We start from the raw sequence: 23,263 nt of genomic DNA on the forward strand, positions 1-23,263 counted from the left end.
CATCAACAAGGCTTTTGATAGTGTCTGGCATAGGGGCTTGCTATACAAACTATACAAACTCCACACACCACCATATCTACTACACACCATAAAGAACTGATTAGAAAACAGACAACTACAAGTACGAATTGACAACACACTCTCCTTTTTTTTCCCCTGAACAAGGGCTCCCTCAAGAATCCCCCCTCTCACCCCTTTTCTAAAAATCTAATCGACAGAACGGCATACATATTATACGCTGACGACACGGCACTTATTGTACACGACAAAACTACTGAAAAAGCGACTGAAAGACTCCAAACACTAACAAACAACACAATGACATGGTTTTATAAATGGAGACTAACGCCAAACGCGACAAAAAACCCACTTCTGCTCACGAACCATAGACTCAACGCTGACTCCCCTACAATAACTGCAGACGGAAAAATAACCCAACCGAAAAACGACGTAAGGTACCTTGGGATCACAATCGACCACAAACTCAAATTCACTAAACACACACGAAACATCAGAACAGAAACGATAAAAAGAACAAAACACTTTCGATCACTAACATACAAAGACAAAGGAATTAGTACAAATACGGCGACAAAAACATACAAAGCGATCTGTAGACCTCTTGGACTACGGACATATACTCATGTCCAACGGAACAGAAAAGACAAAACGATACGTACAAACAACTGAACAAATTGCACTAAGACTAATAACACCAATAAGACACCCCCAAAACCCCCTGCACAACATTTCCAACCAATTACTATACAAACGCCCAAACATGACAAAAATCTAGGAAAGACTAATACACTTACAGACAAAATGACAAACAACCCTCACAACTGGACCATACTGAATCCCCTTTGCCTAACAAGACGGACAAAACATTCCCGTTTTCGTACCCCAACAGATACTTTATTAGAACACCTACAAACGCAACTGAACTAACGACTAAGACCTGTTTGTTTAGTAGGCCAGGAATTTTTTTAAATCGCTGATTAGGTTATACTAGTGTTAGAAATAGGAATTAATTTTGGAATAAGCTAGGCTAAGACACATATGTACCACTCAAGGGCAGAAAGACCGATTGGGTCGATAGCTGTTTTCTATAGGAAATAAAGATTATTTATATAGAGTTTATATAGATGTTTTTTAATGTTTCAGGCGAGAAGCCGCACAAGTGCACAGTGTGCGGAAAAGCCTTCAGCCAATCGAGCAACTTGATCACGCACTCCAGAAAGCACACGGGGTTCAAACCGTTTGCTTGCGACCTGTGCGGGCGCGCTTTCCAGCGCAAAGTGGACCTGCGCCGGCACAAAGAAACTCAGCACACCGAGCTGAGGCCCATTGTCACATAGTGCGCGGCGCACAACGGCCTGGAGGCGCCCGAGCCCCGCTATTCGAATGCCTGCTGGACGAACTAGCCAGGCCTACTTCTACCACTTCGACCGTATATCTGTGATTTGGGCGTTGCCGGACACCCTGTATATAATAGTGTGAGTGCCTGCCGAACGACTGCTAGATAAGCCAAAGAAAGAGTGTTGTTTGCCTCGTCTACCGCGTGGCCTGGATGGGGCCCTGCGGTATTTCCAACCCCCCCTGTACACATGAAACCGAGGCATCAACAGCGCCGTGTACAATAATGTTAATAAATTATTCCTCTCTCTCTCTTTCTCGCGTTTTCCTCCTTTCTCTCTCTCTCTTGTAACATAATGTACACTAGAACCCATATAGGACACGCCCACATAAGTTGGGCCTATTATTGTATATGTAGACTGGTTTTGTGCAATTATGGATGTGCAATGCGAAAGCCCCCTCCCTCATTTACCACCTAATACATATCACCGTTTGTAGGTAATGTTGCGTTTCACTGATTTCTTAATCGTTCACCCTGTATATGTCTAGGAAATGTACGAACAACCACGCAAATGTGTTGAAACTCTGGCAAATAAAGTCGTATTCGATAAATGAAACTGTAGTGTTGTTTCCGTCCCGTTGACCATTTAGGGGCGGCCGAGTTAAAAATGCAGGAGCCGAAAGTCGGCAGGATTGCATGTTGGGGCCGCATTTGTCCGCAGGGCCACTTGAGTCAGTCATGTAGCTGTTCGGAACGGATAACTCACAATCTCTGTCCGAATTAAACTTTCAGCAGGTTTTATCCTGCTGAGTTGTTGGACGGTCTTCATTTTTCGGATGTTGGCAGGAAACGGCCGCTTTGTTTCACCTGATGGTCAAGCTTCCAGATGGATGAGTGGCCGCTTGCGGTTTCAACTTTTTGAAAATTCGCTGCAGCTAAACTACTGGCTGGGAGAACTGGAGTTTTTGCCCGCCCATAGGCAACTCCTCTGGCTATACTGTGGCAAAGTTTCAGTAAAATCCATCGGCTGGTTGGTTTTTATAAAACTACCAAGCTTGCGCAGGAAAATTCAAATCGCTGAGAGCGAGCTCAGTGTCGCAGTTGTACGAGAATAAAAATTCACTGCCTTTCACCCTTACGGGGTAGAGCTTTGAAACGTGGGCACCCTGTAGACGAACTCCTCAGATATACTGAGCAAAAAAATTAATTTGATTTCCCTGACAACTTCTACAAAAAAACATGTAAACTCTCTTCAATAAAAATCAAGCGGCACCATGTGCATGCTTCGGTTAAAAAATTCACAACTTCCAAACCTCAAGAGTTAAAAACCTAACTTTTTGACACCCTGTACAGAAGGTCTTAGGCTATATTCAGTCCAACGATCGATCATTAACATCTACACGCTAGTTGACGTGTAAAAAATTCCTGAACTTACGCTGGAAAATCAACAGGGACCATTTGGAGGCTTCAGCTGAAAAAAGCGTAACTTCCAAACGTGAACAGTTGAAGACCTCAGATTTTGTCCATCTATGTACTAAAGCCCACGATTTGGTTCAAATTAAGGATTATTCAAATTTCCATGGAACTATTTTTTTATTCTCAAAAAATGGGCAAGCTTTGAAAGAAGAAATGCAAAAATTCGCAACTTTCAAACCTCAACAGCAAAAATCCATGAGACGTTTTTAGCTAATTTTTCTACGTTTTAGAGAAGCCACCGTATTATACTCGGACAAAAATGAGTACAGTCTAAAAAATGGCAATTTTTGTTAAATCTCAAACTTCTCTCGGGAAATCCAGTCAAGCAATCTGGTCTTGGCTAAAAAAATAAAACTTCTAAACTTCAGGAGCTACAAACTTTATGTTTGGACACCCTGTACACAATTTTTCGGGCTTTATTCAAGGCAAAAATCATTAAAATCTGAAGACTTTGTGGGTTGCCGGTTGGCGTTTAAAAAATTCTTAAACTTTCTCCAGAAGACCAATTGAGTCAATAAGGGCTGCCGATAAAAAATCGCAACTTCCAAAGGTAATTCCTAACTACCTAAAAACTTTCCAGCTTGCGGCTAAGCTACTTACCATGATTCACCCAAAGATCATTAAAATCGACGTATTGATTGATTTTTGACAAATTTCTAAACCTACTTTGGAAAATCGAGTGGCTCAATGTGTGGGCTTCAATTAAAAATTTTGGAACCGCCAAATTTCCACATCTACGAAATTGAAAATTGGCCACCCGGTATATCAATCCCCTGTCTATACTGACCCTTAAAATCACTAAAATCGAAATACTGGTTGATTTTTCGAAAAATTCCTAAACTTATGCATGAAAGTTACAAAATGTGCTACTCAGTGTCGCAGTTGTATGACAATGAAAAATTCACTGTTTTCAAACCTCAAGTGGTGGAGGGTTGAAATTTGCCCTCCCTGTAGACCAACGCCTCTGCTACACTGAGCAAAAACTTCGATCCTTCTGACTAGCAACTTCAATAACGAAAAATTGTCAACTCCTTTGAGTCAAAAGCAACCGGCTCCGTGTGCATGCTTCAGTTCAAAAATTGCCAACTTCTTAACTTCAACAGCTAAAGCCTTGCAATATTTTTGTCAGTTTTATGGCCAGCTTCTCCATGTTCAAAGGAAAAAATATTTAAAACCTGAGAGCTCACTGGATTTTTAAACACTCTCAAACTTGTCTTTGCAAAATCGATTGGTGAAATTTCCAGGTCTGAGTTTAAAAAATTCAGAAGTTCCAAACCCCAGGAGCTACTAACGCAAAATTTTGACACCCTGTATACAATATATCCAGCTATATTTAGGCCAAGGATCACTAAGATTCAAAGGCTGATTATTTTTTTTTTAGAATATTACTCTGGAAGACCCTATCATTTGGGTCAATGTAGAGAGTTCGGTTGAAAAAATCAAAACTTCCAACCATCCACAGCTGGGATCCTGAAGCTTTGTTCATCTATAGATCAAGCCCCGTGCTATCTTTCGGGTCAAAAATTACTGAAAGCTAAATGCTCTTTCATTTCTTTATTCTAAATTAATGCTGCAAAATCAACATGTTCAATGAAGAAATATCAATTATCAACTTCCAAATTTCTGGAGACAGACACTCCAAGAGTTGCTGCCCTGTAGATCGAATCTAGTGCAACAATGTAGGAAAAACGCATCGAAATCCAACAAATCGGAGCAGTCAGAAAAAATAGCGTATTTCTCTTCAGTCAAAAACCGGTATTAGAAAATGACTGCTTTATTTAAAACATTCGCAACTTCTCAACCGCAACAGCTAAAGTCTTGCTATTTTGCTCAATTGCACAAGACACTGTACTAAACTGCAGGAAAAAATCGCTAAGTCTAAAGACTAGTTGATTTTTTTACGTCTTCAACTCCAAACCATTCCAACTCCAACATCAACCTCAAACTTGTCTCGGGGAAAATCCAATCAAGCAACCTCTTGTTGCCTGAAAAATCTTCCAAATCAAGTCCTCACTCTTTGACACCTTGTAGAAACTCGCCTGTGATCTGTTCTCACAAAAGGACATGAAAATCCACTGACTGATTAGCTTTTTAAAAGACTTTCAAACTCACTCTAGTCTAGAAGATTAATTGCGTTAGTTTGGAAACGGTTCAAAAAATCGTAACATCTAAACTACGCCTTCCAACCGCTCCAAAATTTGCCACTTTACAAACAAACTGCTCAGCTATGATTTGACTAAAGATCATGAAAATTCAGAAGTTGGTTGATTTTTGACAAATTTCTAAACTTACTCTGGACAATGAAGTGACTCAATGCCTAGGCTTTAGCTCAAAAATTCAGAACTTGAAAATTTCCTGACATAGCAAATTGAAAATTTGCCTGCCAATAGCTAAATCTTCTGCCTATATTGAAACCGAAAATCATTGAAATCAATCAGGCAGTTGATTTTTGAAAAATTCCTAGACTTACTTTTGAAAGTAACAAAATCCGCTCAGGTTCCAAGCCGCGGCAAACCGCCAGGCTCAAGTTCAAAAATTCACCACACCTAAACCACAAAGGATGTAAACTTGAATTTTTGCCCCGATTTACAGGAAAGTTCGTGCTATATGGGGACGAAAAACGAAAAAAATCCCAGCCCTGGTTGATTTTTGAATAATTTGCAAACCTGCTCTGGAAAATCGAGCAGCTCAAAATGCAAGCTCCAGTTGAAAAATTCGTAACTTCCAAACCCCCAAAGCCACAGCGTTGAAATTTGGCCCACTTGCAACACACTCCCGGTAGTTTGGTCCCAGAAAAAATGGCTTAATTCCTGCAGCTGCAGGATTTTTTCCCAACCGCAAAGCGCAGCAAAACTACAAAAGGGTTGACTGATCCTACCAAGCGATGAGCCGATTGAACCAGTCCATAGGGACTAGTTGGCAAGTTGCGACACCTAATCTGTAATCCAGGGATTACACCGGCTTCTTAATTTCCGAGCCGGTGTTAAGACGGGCCCGGGGTATTAAGATTAAACTGATCGAATTATGTAAAGCGCGAACCCGCTTTGTCATGTCGCCGAAGTAATTCCATACTCCCCGAGAGACTGCCAGGAGCGATCCAGTTTCCCTGGAAGCGTCGCTGAAAGCCCCGAAATCAGGAACGAGATCAGACAGGCGAAACGTACAAGTGAAACAATAGGGAACGTCTTAACGGGATTTGCCAAAACGAGGCCGAGTCCAATCGGCTCAGGTTTTCAACATTTTTTCCTGGGAGCTTTCGGCCCGTAAATTTCGCGGAAGCTCGTTAAAAATCCAGCAGCAATTCCGCCAGCAATTGGTAAATTTCGTTCGGGCGAAAATCTCTCCAGCCAGCTGAGCATACGATTTTCAATCCGCCCGCTTTTAAAATCAAGTTGCTCAATCAAGAGTCCTGCTTTATATTCCTGCGGCGTCCCGGTGCCCCGCTGTAAATAAAGATATAGCCCTACGTGCATCGCCCTCCCACCTCCATTGTCTTGCTGCTCAGGTTTTCATTAAGATCTCTTCTTTTCACCGGCAGGAAATTGTGATTTCCTACGTTTTCACTGCCATTAACATGCAGTTTCTTCTAGTCGGTTTAGTTCCGACCGGTTTGGTTATGCCGAAAGGTTGGTGGCAAAAGGGTTGGGCCCGAAACCCCAACAGGTTACGATTTAAAAGGCGATTTACGAAAGAGAGAAATTACGAAGACTCATTTAAATCCCAGTGAAGGTTTTTTTTAAATTTTAAACTGACTACAACTGACATCAGCATAAGGGCCATCCGCCTGAAGGTTCTTGCTGAAAAAAATCTCCAAAATTTACTGACTAGAGATCGAGGCCTGGAATTTTGTCACCTTCTAGGCAAAACCCCACGTTACCTTATCAGGGAAAGTTATTCAAATCCAGCTAGTTAATGAATGCTTAAAAAATCCTAAACTTTCGAAGGAAATTTAAAATAACCTCAGACTGCAGGTCCTTGTTCAAAAAACGTACAACTTGCAAACCACTTGAAATAGACACTCTCAGTTCTGTCCTGTACTATATAACACCCTGAATAATCTTGGACTTAAAAATTATTAAAATCTATTGAGTGGCGAAATTTTTATTAAATCCTAAACTGGTAGCAAAAAAATTAAAAACTCCCAATCTGCAGGTTTTTGTTAAAAAATCACAACTTTCAAACGACTGGCGATTAAAAATTAAAGATTGGCCGGATTTGAGCCAACACTCTGTGCTATGCTCTGGCAGAAAATTTCGAAAATCCAGCTAATACTTGAATTTTTTAAAATTCTAAACTCGCTCAGAGACATCAGATTAAGCGTAATCGGCATGCAGATCCTCGAAAAAAATTGCTGATCTTAAACAACTGGCGATAGTCGCTTCAGATTCTGCCACCGTATCAACAGGAGCCACTTTCGTCGAAAGTAATTTGCAAGAAAAAATAATTTCCAAGAAATGGTTGAAATTTAAAAAAATAAACTTTTTAAGAAAAATGAAAATATCAAGATTGACGGTTCTAGTTAAAGCACGCACAACTTCGAATTCACTTGAGATAAACACTTGCAATTCGGCCCGCTTGTGTATAACACCCTGTAAAATGCTCAGACTCACAGCGATTAAAATACTCGTAACGGTTAAATTTTAAAAAAAGTTTAAACTTTCTATAAAAAAACGAAATATTCGCAATCTGTAGAGCACTATTAAAACATACAGAACTCTCAAACTACTGGAGATAGAGGCTTGAAAATTTCCGAACCTCTTGCCCACACCCGGTGCTGTCTTTGTGCGAAAAATTACTAAAATCCAGGGGATGCATGAATTTAAAAAAATTATAAACTTTCTATGAACACTATAAAATACTGGCCATAAACCATTAAATGCTGGCCATATTCAAGGCAACACCCTGTGTGACATTGCTACCGAAACTCATTAAAATCCCACTTATGGTCGATTTAAAAAAAATGTCAAGCTGTTCATATAATCTCAAAAATCTCCGCCATCTGCACAAAGGTTCTTGTTGCAAAAATTCGCCTTTGCAAAATCAGTGAAAATAGAACGCTAAAATGTTGTTGCCTTCTAGGCAACACTCTGTGTTACATTTTTGCAGATCATAATTCAATTCCAGCTAATGGTTGAATTTAAAAAAAAATCGTAAACTTTGGCAAAAAAATGAAAATAACTGCAGACTACAAGTGCCAGCTAAAAGACTGAAAACTTCCACACCACTTGAGATAAACTCTTGAAATTTCGTGCTCTTATATACAAGATCCTGCACCATATTCATCCTGGAAATTGTTTGCGTTCAGAAGATGGTTTAGTTTCTAGAATCTAAATTTCCTAAAGAAAACCAAAATATTCATAATTTGTCCGCCATAGTTAAGAAATGAAAACCTCCTAAACGCCGAGAGAAAAATGCATAAAATTCTGCTCGCCCCTTTGAAACATCCTCTGCTGTAGTACACACACACTTAATGAAATCCATTAAATAAAGCAATTTTTGTAAAAATCTAAAGTTAATGTAAAAAACCGAAAACCCCCAATCGGCAGGCCCTTGTTAAAAAAATCATAACTTCCAAACGACTGGCGAGAAACAATTAAAATTGGTCCAGAATCTAGACAACATCCTGTGCTACGTTCACATTAAAATACCTGCCTCAAGCAAAAGACTGAGTTTCTAAAAAATGATCGATTTTATATGAAAAATGTAAGCGACTGCCACCTACAGGTCCTGATAAAAACAACTCACAACTCCCAAACCTCTCGAAGCAGAGCCTTGGAGTTTTACCCAGCTATCACCAATACTTTGCGCCATCTTCGCTCAAAAAATCATTAAAATCCAATTGGCCGCTAATTAATAAAGCCTAGATGTTCACTTCTATTCAATCCAAACTCAAAAACTGCTGACAGCATTTTCGAAAAATTTTTAAAAATCAGTCCAGCGGTGGATCTAAATGCCCGTTCGCACTGACATAGCGGGAGGCCTCGTCTAACTCCATGCAAAATTTCAACTTCCTATCTGTTGAGGCTGGACTGTGGCCAATTTTTCTCCAAAACTCCATCCCCCTGTTCACATCGGGACAGTCACATGATTAGCTGTGCTCCAATTCGCGGACACCTTGTACAAATCCCTCTACTGAAGTAAGCACCAGCTGTCCCGAAAGTGACACTAACGACATTTTTCCGAAAACAATCCAAATTGGGGGGATAAACCAAGAAGCAAAATGCAAACAGTCCTATCGAAAACTGGGATCGAAGTCCGCTATCCCTGCACTGTCCATCTGCTGCTCAATGGGGAGAATTTCGAGTGCGACTACAAGTCCGATCACACAGGCCTGGACCTGCTGAAGTTCGTCTGCTCGATCCAGAAGATTCCAGACTACAGTCTGTGGGGGCTCAAATACATGGACTGCAAAAGCATGGACGAGCAGCGCTACTGGTTGGACTTGGACAAGCTGATCCGCAGCCAGATGAAGAACATCAGCCCCATTCGCTTCTACTTCCGAGCCAAAGTGTATCCTCCTGAGCCGTATAAAGTGCAGGAGGCGTCCGTTCGGCATCTGCTGTTCCAGCAGCTGCGACTGGATTTGATGGGCGGGCGGCTCTTCTGCGAGGTGAACGAAGCAGCCATGTTGGTGGCTTTGGTGTTGCAGCATGTCCACAGCGACTTTGTCCCGACAAGCGCCTGGATCTACATCATGTACATGAAGAGCCACGTGCTGCGCAAAGAGCGCTGCTCCTGCGAGTTTTACTCGGCCGTGCAAAAGAGGGCCCTCGACATCTACCAAAGACTCCTTGCCGGCCTGCAGCGGCTGGAGATTGAGGACATGTTCCTCCGCTTGGCCTCCAAGCTAGACTCCTATGGGGTGGAGCCTTTTCTGGTGCGCAACATCGACAAGCAAGAGCTGCTCCTCTGCATCAACTTCCACGGGTTGCGCGCCTACGGCAAGAACAAGGCGATTTTCCTGCTGCGTTGGCCCCAAGTGAGCAAAATCACCCATGAGGGCAAAGGCCTGTTCGTCCACTTTGCTCAAGGAGGCGTTAAGGTGCTGGAGTGCATCAGCTTTTCCGAGTGCGCGTATATATGGAGCATCGCCACCGACCACCACGTCTACTTCACTTCTCCCAGGTACGTTTCCTCAGCAGCTAGGGAGGAAGATTCGCCACTTCCGCAGGATGGTCGTTCGGACCTTTCAAGCTTCTTCGGCTCGTGTTTGAACGAGTACAAGTGCGCCCGGTTTGAGCACGAAATGCTGGAGGAGCAGCTGCAGGTTTCCTGCAGCCTGCTGCGTTTGATCGACTTCAACTCTTGGCGGTCGCAGCTGTCTGTCATCTACGCAGTGGTTATTCTGTACATCATGGGCACCCATGCTTGCTTGTTTGAGGAACTTCCTTTCTTTGAGGGTTTGAAGAATTGGGTGCTCAGTTTCATGTCCCGGCTTGTTTTTAATAAAGTGCTGCCGTTTTGAAAAGCTTCATATTGAAATGGCTGGAGTGAATGGAAGACTCGATTTATGAGTTTTGGAATGAGTGTAGTTGAGAGTTTTGGTCAAAATTGGGGAGAATTTCAAAACTCAGTTTCAAGTAGTTTCGAGCTAATGTAGATTGCGGTTGCATTGAGTTTACATTCAAAGAAAAAAATCTTTGAAGTTCAATCGTTGGCTTGATATGAACTATTTTTGGTTCGAACACTGTACAGGGTGTTCTCTTGAATGTGGCATACGTTAATTTTTTTTGTTAAACGTTTGGAAGTTGCGAGTTTTTTAACGAGGGCTTGCTGATTGCGGTTTTCTTAATTTTTCATTAGTAGAAAGTTTAAATTTTTTTACAAATTCAACCAATAATAGCAGTTTTAATAAAAGTATGCACGAATGTAGCGCAAGATGTTGGCAAAAGGCCTGAAGAATTTTAAGCTTCCATCTCCAGTGGTTTGGAAGTTGTGTATTTTTTAACAGCGACTTAACTATTATAGATATTTTGGTTTTCTTTGGGAAGCTTAGATTTTGTAAAAATTAAAATTTGCCAATGGATTTTAATCATTTCTGGGACAAATAGAGGACATCGTCCTCTATATATTCAGAGGAAATCCCAAGGGCTTATCTGAAATTACTTGGAAGTTGTCAGTCCTTTAACAAAACTTGCACTTTGAGCCTACTTTCATGTTTGGAAGTTGAAGTCATTTGGAAGTTGAATCAGGTGCTTGACTATAATTGTTTTTGACCTGAACGTAGTACAGGGTGTTGTGTAAAATCTGCCCCAACTTGAATTATTCACCGCCAGTAGTTTGAAAGTTGCGAATTTCTTGACGAAAACCTGCAGACTGGGTATTTTAATTTTTTGTATCAAATTTAGATTTTTGTTAAAAAATCATTCATTTATTGGATTCTTGTGTGCGCGTAAATGTAGCACATTTTATTGCCAAACGGTGGGCAGAGTTTCAAACATTTATCTAATGGAGTTTCGGAGTTCCCTATTTTTTACAATGACCTACAACTTGTGGATATTTCCCTTTATAAAGAAAATTTAATTTTTTTGTTAGCTATTTTTAGGAACAAGATAGTGCATGTTGTAGTATGTAACCGGACGAAATTTCAAGTGTTTATCTCAAGCCGTTTGGAAGTTGTGAGTTCTTTGACTGGGACCTGCAGTTTGCGATTATTGCAATTTTTCTTCGAAAGTTAAAAAACGTTTAGGAGTTCAGTCATTGATGTTATTTTAATTATTCTGGATCCGAACGTAGTACGGGGTGTTGTCTATAATATGGACCAATTTCAATTGTTTGTCGCTAGTCGTTTGGAAGTTCTGATTTTTTTAACGAGGGCCTGCAGTTCGGATGTTTTCGATGTTTTACATTGATTTAAGATTTCAACAAAAATGTCTTCAGTTAATGGATTTTATTAACTGTGCGCGTAAATATAGCACATGATGTTGCCAAAGGGCGAGCAGAATTTTAAGCATTTATCTCTAGGCGTTTAGGAGTTTTCAATTTCTTAGCAAAGACGTACAAATTGTGGATGTTTTAGTTTTCCATAGAAAGTTTAGATTTTTCTCAAAACTAAACCATTTTCTGGACGCCAGCAATTTTCGGGGCGAAAATAGCGCAGAGTCTTGTATATACGAGTACGAAATTTCAAGAGTTTATGTCAAGTGGTGGGGAAGTTTGAAGTATTTTGGCAAGAACCTGTAGTCTGCGGTTATTTTCATTTTTCAGTGATGGTTTGGGAAGTTTTTTAAAATTCATCCATTGGCTTTAATTTAATTTCGTTAATTAATCTGCTTAAATATAACACAGAGTGTTGCCTAGAAGGCCGCAAAATTTCCAGCCCATATCTTTAGTGATTTTGCAATGGTTATTTTTTTCATCAAAAATCTTTGTGCAGATGGCGGTGATATTGAGAATATACAGAAACTTCACGATTTTTATAAAATTCGGCCGTTGCCGGGATTTTAGTGAGTTTGTGTGTGAGTGTGTAGAGAGAGTGTGTAGCAATGTACAGAGTGTGTAGCAATGTAGCACAGGGCGTTTTTCATTTTTGATATTAAGTTCAGATTTTTTTCGAAACTAAACCTTTTTCTAGACATCAACAATTTTTAGCATAATTTTTAGCTGGAGCAGTTTGCAAAAGCAAAAATCCCTGATTTCGAGCACTGAAAATTTTCTGTGCTTGCTATGTTTATTTTGCGTGGTTGAATGATCAGAGATCTCCATTTGTTGCATCCTGCAAAGGAAGGAAAATAAAATTCGTTGTTGTAGGCTGTGATGGGCTCTTATGACACTTGGAACCTCCATAAATGACCCCATTTGCAATCAGAAAGATGGCCAATTTTCAGTGGCGTTTCATCTTCTCTATCATATGTCGCCCAATTTTGCCATCCTTTTTCCGTCAAAATTTGAGTTTTTTTTCACCCATTCAAAAATTTTGTCGAAAATCAATCACTCCATGTTTCTGCAAAAATTGTCCGCCGGTAGCATCTGAGCGTCCCGACATTTTAGTAGCAGCAATATTTTTCGCTACAAAGCCTTGTTTAGGAGAAAAAAATAAGATATGAAAATCGCCCAAAATCCTGGACAGAATTTTTGAGAATTTTTTTTTCTGGGTTTTCAAAATTGTTCTTCCTCCGAGTGTTAAATATGTACTAAATGGATGCCCCAAAAAGTTCAGAAGTTTCGACTAAAGCTCCCCCATTGATCTAGAAGGCAAAAGTCACCAGAAGCTTTTATGGGGCTTGAACTGACCTAAACCTCGATAACTCCCCCAAATACCTATGAAATAGCTCTAAAGTCACACAAGTGACTGGTTATAAGCACGCTAACAAACCTAATACCAATTGGGGGATTATTTGGCTATAGAGAGGGAAAATTCGCTTTTAACCCCATGCAACATGTGTGAAAACTGCACTTTCAAAACTTAAAAATTCGCAGCAACCGCACTCTTGGACCTAGAAGTTGAAGATTTTGGCAACTTATACACAACACCCTGTAGTATACTCGAGCCGAAGCTTTGCCAAAAATTTTTAAAACTTGAAACCCACTGGCGAAAGTTGCACAAATTCCACTTTCCAGGACAATCCACTGTTTAAAACCGTGGTGTTTTTACCCAAAATTGGCCAATCAATATAAACAAGCAGAAGAAAAGCTTGTGCCAGTGGCGGAAAGGAGCGAATCGATAGTCAAATTAGAAAATTCGCCCAAAATCAGCCGCTAGAAGCGAGCGAGGGCCGTTTTGGCGTTAACATAATTCCCGATGGTCAATCATTCCGGCAAAGGCGGCGAGAAGAAAATCGACGCAAAAGCGAAAAAAGATTTAATAACTGAAGCCGGGAAAATCGTCCATCATTTGACCGCCGCCGCCCAGATAAAAAAGCGTTCGTTCTAACTGTAGCGAAATTCGATTTGCGGCTGAACAGGGCCGGCCTAAGCCCTCTAGCCCTGTGGTGCCCAAGTGCCACTGCGACAAAAAACGGAGAAAATGAAACCTTCCGGATTTAATTTGCTAGCGAGCGGCCGCAGGAGGGGCGGCCGAAGCCGCCCCTGTGGCTGCAGATTGACCGCTGGACATGGAGTGGCTGATTGAATTTCCCGGAGGAATCGAGCTTCAGCGGCAGCTGATTTCCAAATCCGGCCAACAAATTGGCGCGCTCAAAAGAATCTATCAAAGCTTTGGGAATCAGGAAATTGGCTGCTGGCGGTTACCGGCCGGAAGAAGTCCCGAACACCCAACAGTTCCGGTAACTTGATTCCGGGCAGGCAAACGAGGCAAACACCCCTACGAGCCGAAACAATTGAATTGGGGGTCGCGCGCGCGGCCTCCCCCCCGGAAAGTTCCGGGATGCTAAACAGTTGTCACCGAGATGGGAAATAAAGGATCTATTTTCGTTCTCCTGGGGGGCGGAGCCAGGCGCTCCCCCATCAATTCCGGACTTTGAATCGCCGCCCCACCGCACTATCCCCCCACAGCGGGGCGGCTCGGCTCCTCGCCGTACGTGAGCCTATTGTCAAATAAATAAATAAAATTTGGATAATGTTACATTTTGAAATAATAGGGTTTGCATAATGCGCGCTCCGGTGCCGGCTGTCGTTTTAGCCCGATCCGTGATCGGGATCCCCAAACACCGGGGGTCGGCCTGATCTTTTCGGCCCCAAACTGCCTCCCCTCTTTGTTCGATAGCAACCCTTTGCAGTGCATTGCGAAGTTAAGTTAAGTCCCCCCAGCACTTTCCATCTTCCTCTTCTCATACAGTTCTCATACATATGAACAGTCCAGGGAGGACACATGGAAAAGCAATATTAAACTTTGGTTCATGCACGTTTTTGCGCAACTTTGGAAAGCTTCCATGATCATCTCCTTGACATTTGCTGGTGTTGTTCTCCTTTGACAGACGCCCATCAAAAAATCCGGAGAAGTCAAATCTGGTGGTCGCGGAGGCCAGTTTTAGCAACAACCGCTTCGTCCAATCTAGCGCTGTTGAACTTGAAGATTGACAAACGCCTGTAGCTCGTGATGAAAGCTGAAATTGGGCACGTTTTTGAACAATATGGTCAGCCATGAATGAGTGTGTGAGTTAAACTCAATAGTTTGCCAGCCCGGTAAGGTGCAGTAAAAACAATTGGATAAAACGCTGTTGGGCGAAACGGGCCAATTTTATTAGGGCTCGGCCCGATCAATCCATTTTAAATATTCAAAAGTGCGCGCTTTCACATGTCACATAACTCATCGTAAATGAGTTTCGAGGACGGCATCGTCGAAAAGCCATATTAAGATCTGCCTCGGCTACACTTAGAGTAATGCGATATGAAATGGCAATTTTCTAACTCGATCAAATGGCTGCTTTAAAGGGAAACACTTTATGGCGAGGGAACGGCGCCCCTGAGACAACTCGATAAATTCACCGCACTGGCTGATTATTTCCAGTAAACTGAGCCAAAGTGGCTAATCGACTGGATTCTGATTGGTGACCAAATTTCTCTTGGTCGATTAAAACATTCAGCAACAAATAAATTGTTGAATTGAAAATTTTCTTGCAACGTTTCGGTTGCTCTAGCCACATGCATCATCAGGCGCGATGTTCTTGGGGCATGGAGTTTGTTCAGCATCGCGCAAAGTACGGTGCAATGTTATACAGTCGGCGTGCGGCCTCTTTGCGCCTGGAGATGTGAAGAGTTTGATTTTTTGCCTCTAACCTTTCAGCAGGCGAGAATTTGGTAAACTTCCTAATAGAAAACATTTTGTTTTTCAGATGCTCCACCTAAAAGGTTCGGATGGTTCAATGGATATTTTCAACCGTTTCAAATATACAGCCTTTTAAACTGCGACAATTGCTCGAATTTGCATATTTTGGCTTCTAACTTTTTACAGGTTAGGAATTCTTGATTAAATCCAAATAAGAAATGACAGCCTTGGAGACGTTCTATCGAAATTGTCTGGTCGGTTAATAATGTATTTCCTACTGTTTCTGAGTTATAGTCAGTACTAGAATATTTCCGCTTCTATCTCTTTAGAGGTTAGGATTTGTGCATAAAATCTGAACGACTAAAGTTAGCTTGTGAAACGCTCTATCGAAAAGGTTCAATGAAAATTTTGTCTTGTCAGGTCTTATGGTTCAATGAAAATTTTGAACTGTTTCAGAGATGCGGCCTTTTAAACTGCGAAAACAGCAGTAATTTGCACATTTTGACTTTTAACTTTTTAAGGGTTAGGAATTTGTGATTGTCTAATTACGAAAAGAGAGCCTTAGAGGCGCTCTATCGAAATTGTTATCATGACTAACAATGTACTTCCAACCGTGTTTGAGATATAGTCAATATTTGGATATTTTCTGCTATCTATTAAGAGGTTAGAAATTCAGCAAAAAATTCAAATGCTAAAAGTTAGCTTGTGGGACACTCTATCGAAAATGTCCTGATGGTTTAATGGATATTATTGACTGTTGCAGAGATACGGCCCTTTAAATGGCGGTAGCAGTTAGAATTGTCACATTTTGGCTTCTAACTTTTTAAAGGTTAGGAATTCCTAATTACGTCTAAATACGAAAAGAGAGCCTGCAAGTGATCTATCGAAATTGTTATAATGACTAACTAGGTACTTCTAACCATATTTGAGATATAGTCAATATTTGAATATTTTTGTCTCTATCTCATTAGAGGCTAGACATTTGGCATAAAACTCCAATTATAAAAGTTACCTTGTGGTACACTCTATCGAAAAGGTCCTTACAGTTTAATAAAAATTTTGAACTGTTTCCGAGATACGGCCATTTAAACTGCAAAAACAGCAGTCATTTACACATTTTGGCCTTTAACTTTTTAAAGGTTAGGACTTTTTTATTGTCTACATAATAAAAGAGAGCCTTAGAGGCGCTCTATAGAAATTGTTATAATGATTAACAATGAACTTCTAACCGTGCTTGAGATATAGTCAATATTTGAATATTTTCGCTTGTATCCATTTTAGAGCTTAGAAATTGGCTTTTTGATAGCAAAAAATTCAAATGATAAAAGTTAGCTGGTGGGACACTCTATCGAAAATATCCTGATAGTTTAATGGATATTATTGACTGTTACAGAGATACGGCCCTTTAAATGGCGGTAACAGTTAAAATTGGCACATTTTGGCTTCTAACTTTTAAAGGTTAGGAATTCCTAATTACGTCTAAATTCGAAAAGAGAGCCGTGGAGGTGCTCTATCGAAATTGTTATGATGACTAGCAATGTACTTCTAACCGTGTTTGAGATATAGTCAATATTTGAATATTTTTACTTTTATCTATTTAGGGGTTAGAAATTTGACATAAAGTTCAAATCATAAAACTTCGTTTCTGGGACACTCTATCGAAAATGTCCTCACGGTTCAATGGACATTATCAACTGTTACAGAGATACGCCCTTTTAAACTGCGAAAACAGCAGAAATTTGCACATTTTGGGCTTTAACTTTTTAAAGGTTAGGAATTTCTCATTACGTTTAACCACGAAAAAACAGGTTCGGAGGCGCTCCATGGAACTTGTTATAATGACTAACAATGAAGTTCTGACCGTGCTTGAGATATAGTCAATATTTGGATATTTTCGCTCCTATCTGTTTAGAGGTTATCAATTCAGCAAAAAATTCAAATGATAAAACTTAGCTTGTGGGACAGTCTATCGAAAAGATTGTTATTGTTAAATGGATATTATCGACTGTTACAGAGATACGGCCCTTTAAATGGCGGTAACAGTTAAAATTTGCACATTTTGGCTTCTAACTTTTTAAAGGTTAGGAATTCGTGATTACGTCTAAATACGAAAAGTAGAACCTGCACGTGATCTATCGAAATTGCTATAATGACAAACAATGTACTTCTAACCATATTTGAGATATAGTCAATATTTGAATATTTTTGCCTCTATCTCATTAGAGGTTAGAAATTTGGCATAAAGTTCAAACGATAAAATTTCGTCTGCGCGACACTCTATCGAAAATGTCCTCATGGTTCGATGGATATTATCAAGTGTTACAGAGATACGGCCTTTAAATGGCGGTAACAGTTAAAATTTGCACATTTTGCCCTTTAACTTTTTAAAGGTTAGCAATTTTTGGTTGCGACTAAATACGAAAATAGAGCCTTAAAGGTATTCTGTCGAAATTGTTATAATGACTAACAAGCTACTTCTCACCGTGTTTGTGATATAGTCAATATTTGAATATTTTTGCGTCTATCTCTTTAGAGGTTAGAAATTAGGCACAAACTTCAAATGACAAAAGTTCGCTTGCGGGACACTCTATTGAAAATGTCTGTATGAGAATGGATATTATCAACTGTTACAGAGATATGGCCCTTTAAAAGGGGGTAATGGTCAAAATTTGCGCATTTTGGCTTCTAACTTTTTAAAGATCAGGAATTCCTGATTAAGTCTAAATATGAAAAGACAGCCTTGGAGACGCTCTATCGAAATTGTCATACCAACTAATAATGAATTTCTTACTGTTTTGGAGTTATAGTCAACAATGGGAAATTTATGCGTCTATCTCTTTAGAGGTTAGGAATTGAGCATGAAATGCAAACGACTAAAGTTAGCTTGTGAAAGGCTCTATCGGAAATATCCTTATGGGTCAAAGGGTATTTTGAACTGATTCAGAGATACGACCTTTTATACTGAACTTGACACAGAGCCTCAAACTCACATTTTTGGCCGCACCCGATTATATCCGCGCCTACTAAAACAAACACTGTCCACTAATCAGGCAGGTGCTTCGGCCAGCAAAAGGCCCCTTCAAATGGGCCCCCAAGTCGCTGAGCGCCGATCGCCCCAAACAGTGAAAGAATTTCCCCCGGGGGGCCATTTTTATCGAGTAATCGGCACGATTCCAATGGATCCATCAATATGTATAGCATCTTAACTCCAATGAGGGCCTTTTATCAGCCCCTCGATTTTTGACCCCATCCAGGGCTGGCGCTCTTCTAATCGAATTCGATTCGTTACCCTTTTTCCGGGGGGGAAAAGCGCCTCCAACGTCTTCTGCTGGTATGTGCGAAAATCCTTTGAGGATTTTCGCACTGAGCCGGATGGCCGGGGGATTAACTTTTACGAGTGCCATATCCAGGGTGTGCCGTCGAAAAATTAAAATTTTAATTATTCCAACCTGTCTAATATGTATGACCATAACCCTAAAACGGTGCCGGCGCATATAAAGCAGCACGATTTCTTCTAATTTGTTTCGGTCGTTTGGCCGGGGCCTAATTGGGCGGCTGGGCGGCAAACGTGCATGATTTCGCCGCCCTCCTTCGCAACACGATTAATTCTTTACTAGGTTTTTAGCTAGGGCGCGTAAAACTTTACGGGAATCGCCTAGAGTTCCATTAAAATTTGAATTTACATGCAAGTGGCTGCCGGTTTATGTCCGCCGCTTGCGAAACAATACCCGCCAGGGCTTTTGATTAAAATTACGCCGATGCAATGCGATGCGCGCATTACATTTCACATATAACTAACTCACCTCTACTAACCTTAAAAGGCCACGAGAGCCTCTAAAAGATTGCTTGTTCTGCTTCTTAGGGCGAGCATTTTTGCAGGCATTTTTCCCCTCTTCTAACCCAAGGATTGTCATAAGGACCAACAATGCATTTCGTTCGTCAGGCAGTCAATGTGTGGATGTTTTGCCTCCATCTCTTTACAGGTTAGAAACTTGTCATAAAGTCCAAATAAGGAAAGTTTTCCTCTGGGGCCTTCTATCGAAAAGGTCATACGGACTGGCGGATTTTGAGAGATGGTCAAAAGTTAGGAGTTTTTTGCTTCTGCCCCTTGAGAGGTTAGGAATTTGTGGTAAGGTTCAAGCAGGAAAAGGTTTCCTTGGAGACATCAGAAAGGTCATCATGACCACCTGGATATATTCGAGGGTTTTTCAGATATAGTCCAAAGTTGCACATCTTTAAAGCTTGGGAATTCCTTATAAAATGAGTCAAATCTTGTCCAGATTTTGGCTCATATTTCCATAACGGCTTCAGCTAGAGATCCAAAATTTCCACTGGTAAATAGAGCAGAAAACAGATCTTTTTACGTTGCAAAAATATGACTCTAAAACTCTGGCGGTTGTCAATACAAAGCGAAAAAGTTCCAGATTAGTCATTTTTTTTCCAAAACAGCAAAGTTCCCAATTAGTCACTTCTGACCAAATCGAGGTTGTGTTTTTAGCTGAGCTGCAGAAAGCAGGTTGTCACCACTAAAAAAATCATTAAAATGAGCTTTTTTCTATAAATAAAAAAATATTTGCAAATGTATTCAGATTTCATACATAACGACGTTCCAGATTAGTCACTTTTGCTCAAATCGTGTAGAGTTTTTGGCTCCATTTTGATAATTCATTCAGCTACTGAACCACTACTCCTTAAAAAACTGCCCATTTTGCCCTGTAAGGATGTTGATTTTTGTTCGGATCGTGACCAGTTTTTGGCTCAAATTTTCATAACCACTTGAGCTATAGAACCAACTTTTTTACCACTAAATAGACGATAAAAGTGATTTTTGATCTTGCAAACAAAAAACGGGAAAAATATTGCCAGTTTTCAATACAAAGCGAAAAATTTCCCGATTAGTAAATTTTTTTCCCAAACAGCAAAGTTCGCAAATGGTCACTTCTGACCAAATCGTGTCTAGATTTTAGCACAAATTTTCATAATCGCTAAAGCTATGGAGTCAACTTTTTCACCACTGAATAGAACATAAAAGTGAGCTTTTTACGCTGTATACAATTTTTTTTTTATTTGTAGTTTTTAAGTTAAAGCGAAAAAGTTCGAAATTAGTCTGGATTTAATCTTAAAAACTAGTTGAGCTGCAGAAAGCACGCTGTCACCACTAAAAAGTCATTAAAATGAGCTTTTTTCTATATATAAAAAAATATTTGCAAATGTGTTCAGTTTTCATACATAACGAAGTTCTAGATTAACCCCTTTTGCTCAGAACGTGTAGAATTTTTGGTTCGATTTTGATAATTAGCTCGACTACTGAAACGCTAATCCTTAAAAAACTACCCGTTTTGCCCTGTAAAGAGATTAATCAGGAAATACCGCAAAGTTCCCAAATGTTGACTTTTGTTCGGATCGTGATCAGTCTTTGGCTAAAATTTTCATAACCACTTGAGGTATAGAACCAACTTTTTTACCACTAAATAGACGATGAAAGTGATTTTTGTATCTTGCACACAAAAAACGGGAAAAATGTTGCCAGTTTTCAATACAAAGCGAAAAAGTTTCCGATTAGTCAATTTTTTTCCAAAACAGCAAAGTTCGCAAATGGTCACTTCTGACCAAATCGTGTCTACATTTTTAGCACGTATTTTCATAATCACTAAAGCTATAGAATCAACTTTATCACTACCGAATAGAACATAAAAATATGCTTTTTACGCTGTGCACAATTTTTTTTAAAAATTTGTAGTTTTTAAGTTAAAGCGAAAAAGTTCCAGATTAGACTGGATTTAATCTAAAAAATCATTAAAATGCGCTTTTTTCTATGTATAAAAAATATTTGTTTTCAGTTTTCCTACATAACGACGTTGCCGATTAATCACTTTTGCTCAAATTGTGTAGAGTTTTTGGCTCGATTTTGAGAATTAATTTTAATTTTAATTTTGACCTATAAAGAGATTAATCAGGAAACACCCCAAATGATGAGTTTTGTTCGAATCGTGACCAGTTTTTGGCACAAATTTTCATAACCGCTTGAACTATAAAACCAGGATTTTCTTTACTGATTAGAGCTTAAAAGGGCGCATTTTGCGTTGTACACAGCTGATTCAAAAAGGTTGGTAACTTTGAATACAAAGCAAAAAATTACAGATTAGTCACTTTTTGAAAATCGACCATAGATTTTGGCTCGTGTTTTAGAAAGTTGTTGGGCTGTAGAGGTCAGGTTGCCACCATTGCAAAAGAACATTAAAATACGGTTGTTTGCATTGACCGAATGATTCAAAAAATGTTGCTAGTTTTCAGTACACAGCCGAAAATTTTCAGATTAGTCACTTTTCTCGAAATATGTAGGCTTTTCATGCGGAACAATGAAGTGGCAAAATTTTTTTGGCTCATTTTATGAAAAGCGATTGAGGTGCAGAGCGCGCTTTAGCCCCACTTGATAGGGACAAAAATTACGCATTTTTTCTATGTAGAAAATGCATTTAAAAATGTAGCTGGTTTACACAAAACTCGCAAATTCAAGTTTGGTCAATTCAAGTCAAAATCGAGTCGTGCTTTTGGCTCGTATTTTAAACACTGGTTTTGCTACATAAATCAGGTTGCACCTACTGGAACTACCATTAAAATACCATTTTTTGACTTTAAGAAAATCATCTACAAATGAGCTCGCTTTTCAGAGATAACGACAAAATTCCAGATCATTTTTGTTCCAATCGTGTCCAGTTTTTGGCTCGCATTTTTAGAATTTTTTCCAACTGAATAGAGCAGGAAAATACGCATTTTCTTTATCAAAAAACGTTAAGTTTTTTGAGTTAAGAAAGTTTTGTAAAATTTTGTTACATCCGTTAAATAGTGCCAAACTGTGTCGCATATGAAGTTCGCAACCAACCAAATCTTCTAGCACTTATAGCAACTACCCTCATACGCTATGAGGCCAAATTTCAACTCTCTGACTCGTCTAGAACGGCAGTTATGATAAATTTAATGCACCTGTTCACTGTGTCAACTTCCATCTGCTCAATTCATCGACTCAAAATTGAAGTCTGTCACAATGACAACGGCAGACGGACTGTCAAACGGCTGCTGTCAAAAAACTGCGCGAATTGAAGTCATCAAGTTGGCGGCCGTTGGAGGGTGATCCGCCCCTGTTTCCAAGCCCACCCCGTCGATTCGCAGTTTCCCTGCGGAAAATCTATTACACGGTCTACTATTATTGCCCCGTTGAGTTCATCGAAATATGGGGAAAGAGTGGGCCCGGGGTGTGGGAGGGGGCGCAGGCCCGCCGAATGATTAATAGTCGAACCCCGGCCCCTCTAATCGGGTTCATTACAATTACAACATAAACATGTTAATCAATTACATTGACGCCCTTGACTGATCAGGCCTTTTTTATGGGGCGAACGAAACCCGGAAAATCGGGCGTATGGGGATTTTTGTGTTTCCATGAATATGCCGACGCTCTCCAGAGGATCCGCTCTGGACAGGTGTTATGTCGTCAGTATTTTTCCGGTCGGCAAACCCTTCCACTTTAATCATCATCAGCCACTTGGAGCGGGCGCTGATTAGGCTTTAATTAATTTCCCCGGAAGTCATAAATCCGATGTTGGAGGCCCATAATTCAACTAGAGAACATGATGAGCTGTGTTGCCCAATTATCCACAAAGTATTGATCATCTAGTATCTAAGTATTCAAACTGATAAAGAAAAACTGTTAAATATGTTGTAGATAAGTTCTATATTGTTGAGGCGGATTCCTTTTTTTACAAACT

At 40.1% G+C, this 23,263-nt stretch overlaps 2 protein-coding genes across 3 annotated transcripts in view; both read left to right on the plus strand.

The window, feature by feature from the left end:
• LOC109534785 (zinc finger protein Gfi-1) overlaps positions 1 to 1,973 on the plus strand; it is a 44,022-nt gene extending 42,049 nt beyond the window's left edge. For both annotated transcript variants that reach the window (XM_048662531.1, XM_048662532.1), the window contains one exon: positions 1,165 to 1,973. In XM_048662531.1, coding sequence (XP_048518488.1) covers positions 1,165 to 1,358 — 194 coding nt within the window. In that variant the 3' untranslated portion in view covers positions 1,359 to 1,973. The remainder of the gene's footprint in view (positions 1 to 1,164) is intronic.
• A 7,080-nt stretch (positions 1,974 to 9,053) lies between these two features.
• Positions 9,054 to 10,298, plus strand: LOC109533665 (FERM domain-containing protein 5). Its single transcript, XM_019899046.2, has one exon. It carries the CDS (start codon positions 9,054 to 9,056, stop codon positions 10,296 to 10,298), a length of 1,245 nt encoding a protein of 414 aa, XP_019754605.1.
• The last annotated feature ends 12,965 nt before the right edge of the window (positions 10,299 to 23,263 follow it).

This window comes from Dendroctonus ponderosae, unplaced genomic scaffold, assembly GCF_020466585.1.
Source record: "Dendroctonus ponderosae isolate FM_Combo_2020 unplaced genomic scaffold, Dpon_F_20191213v2 Dpon_F_20191213_11, whole genome shotgun sequence".
NCBI classification, from domain to species: domain Eukaryota; kingdom Metazoa; phylum Arthropoda; class Insecta; order Coleoptera; family Curculionidae; genus Dendroctonus; species Dendroctonus ponderosae.

Bases quoted from the DNA above. Each gene is read 5' to 3' on its own strand.
- LOC109533665 (XM_019899046.2), top strand. From the start codon at position 9,054: ATGCAAACAGTCCTATCGAAAACTGGGATCGAAGTCCGCTATCCCTGC.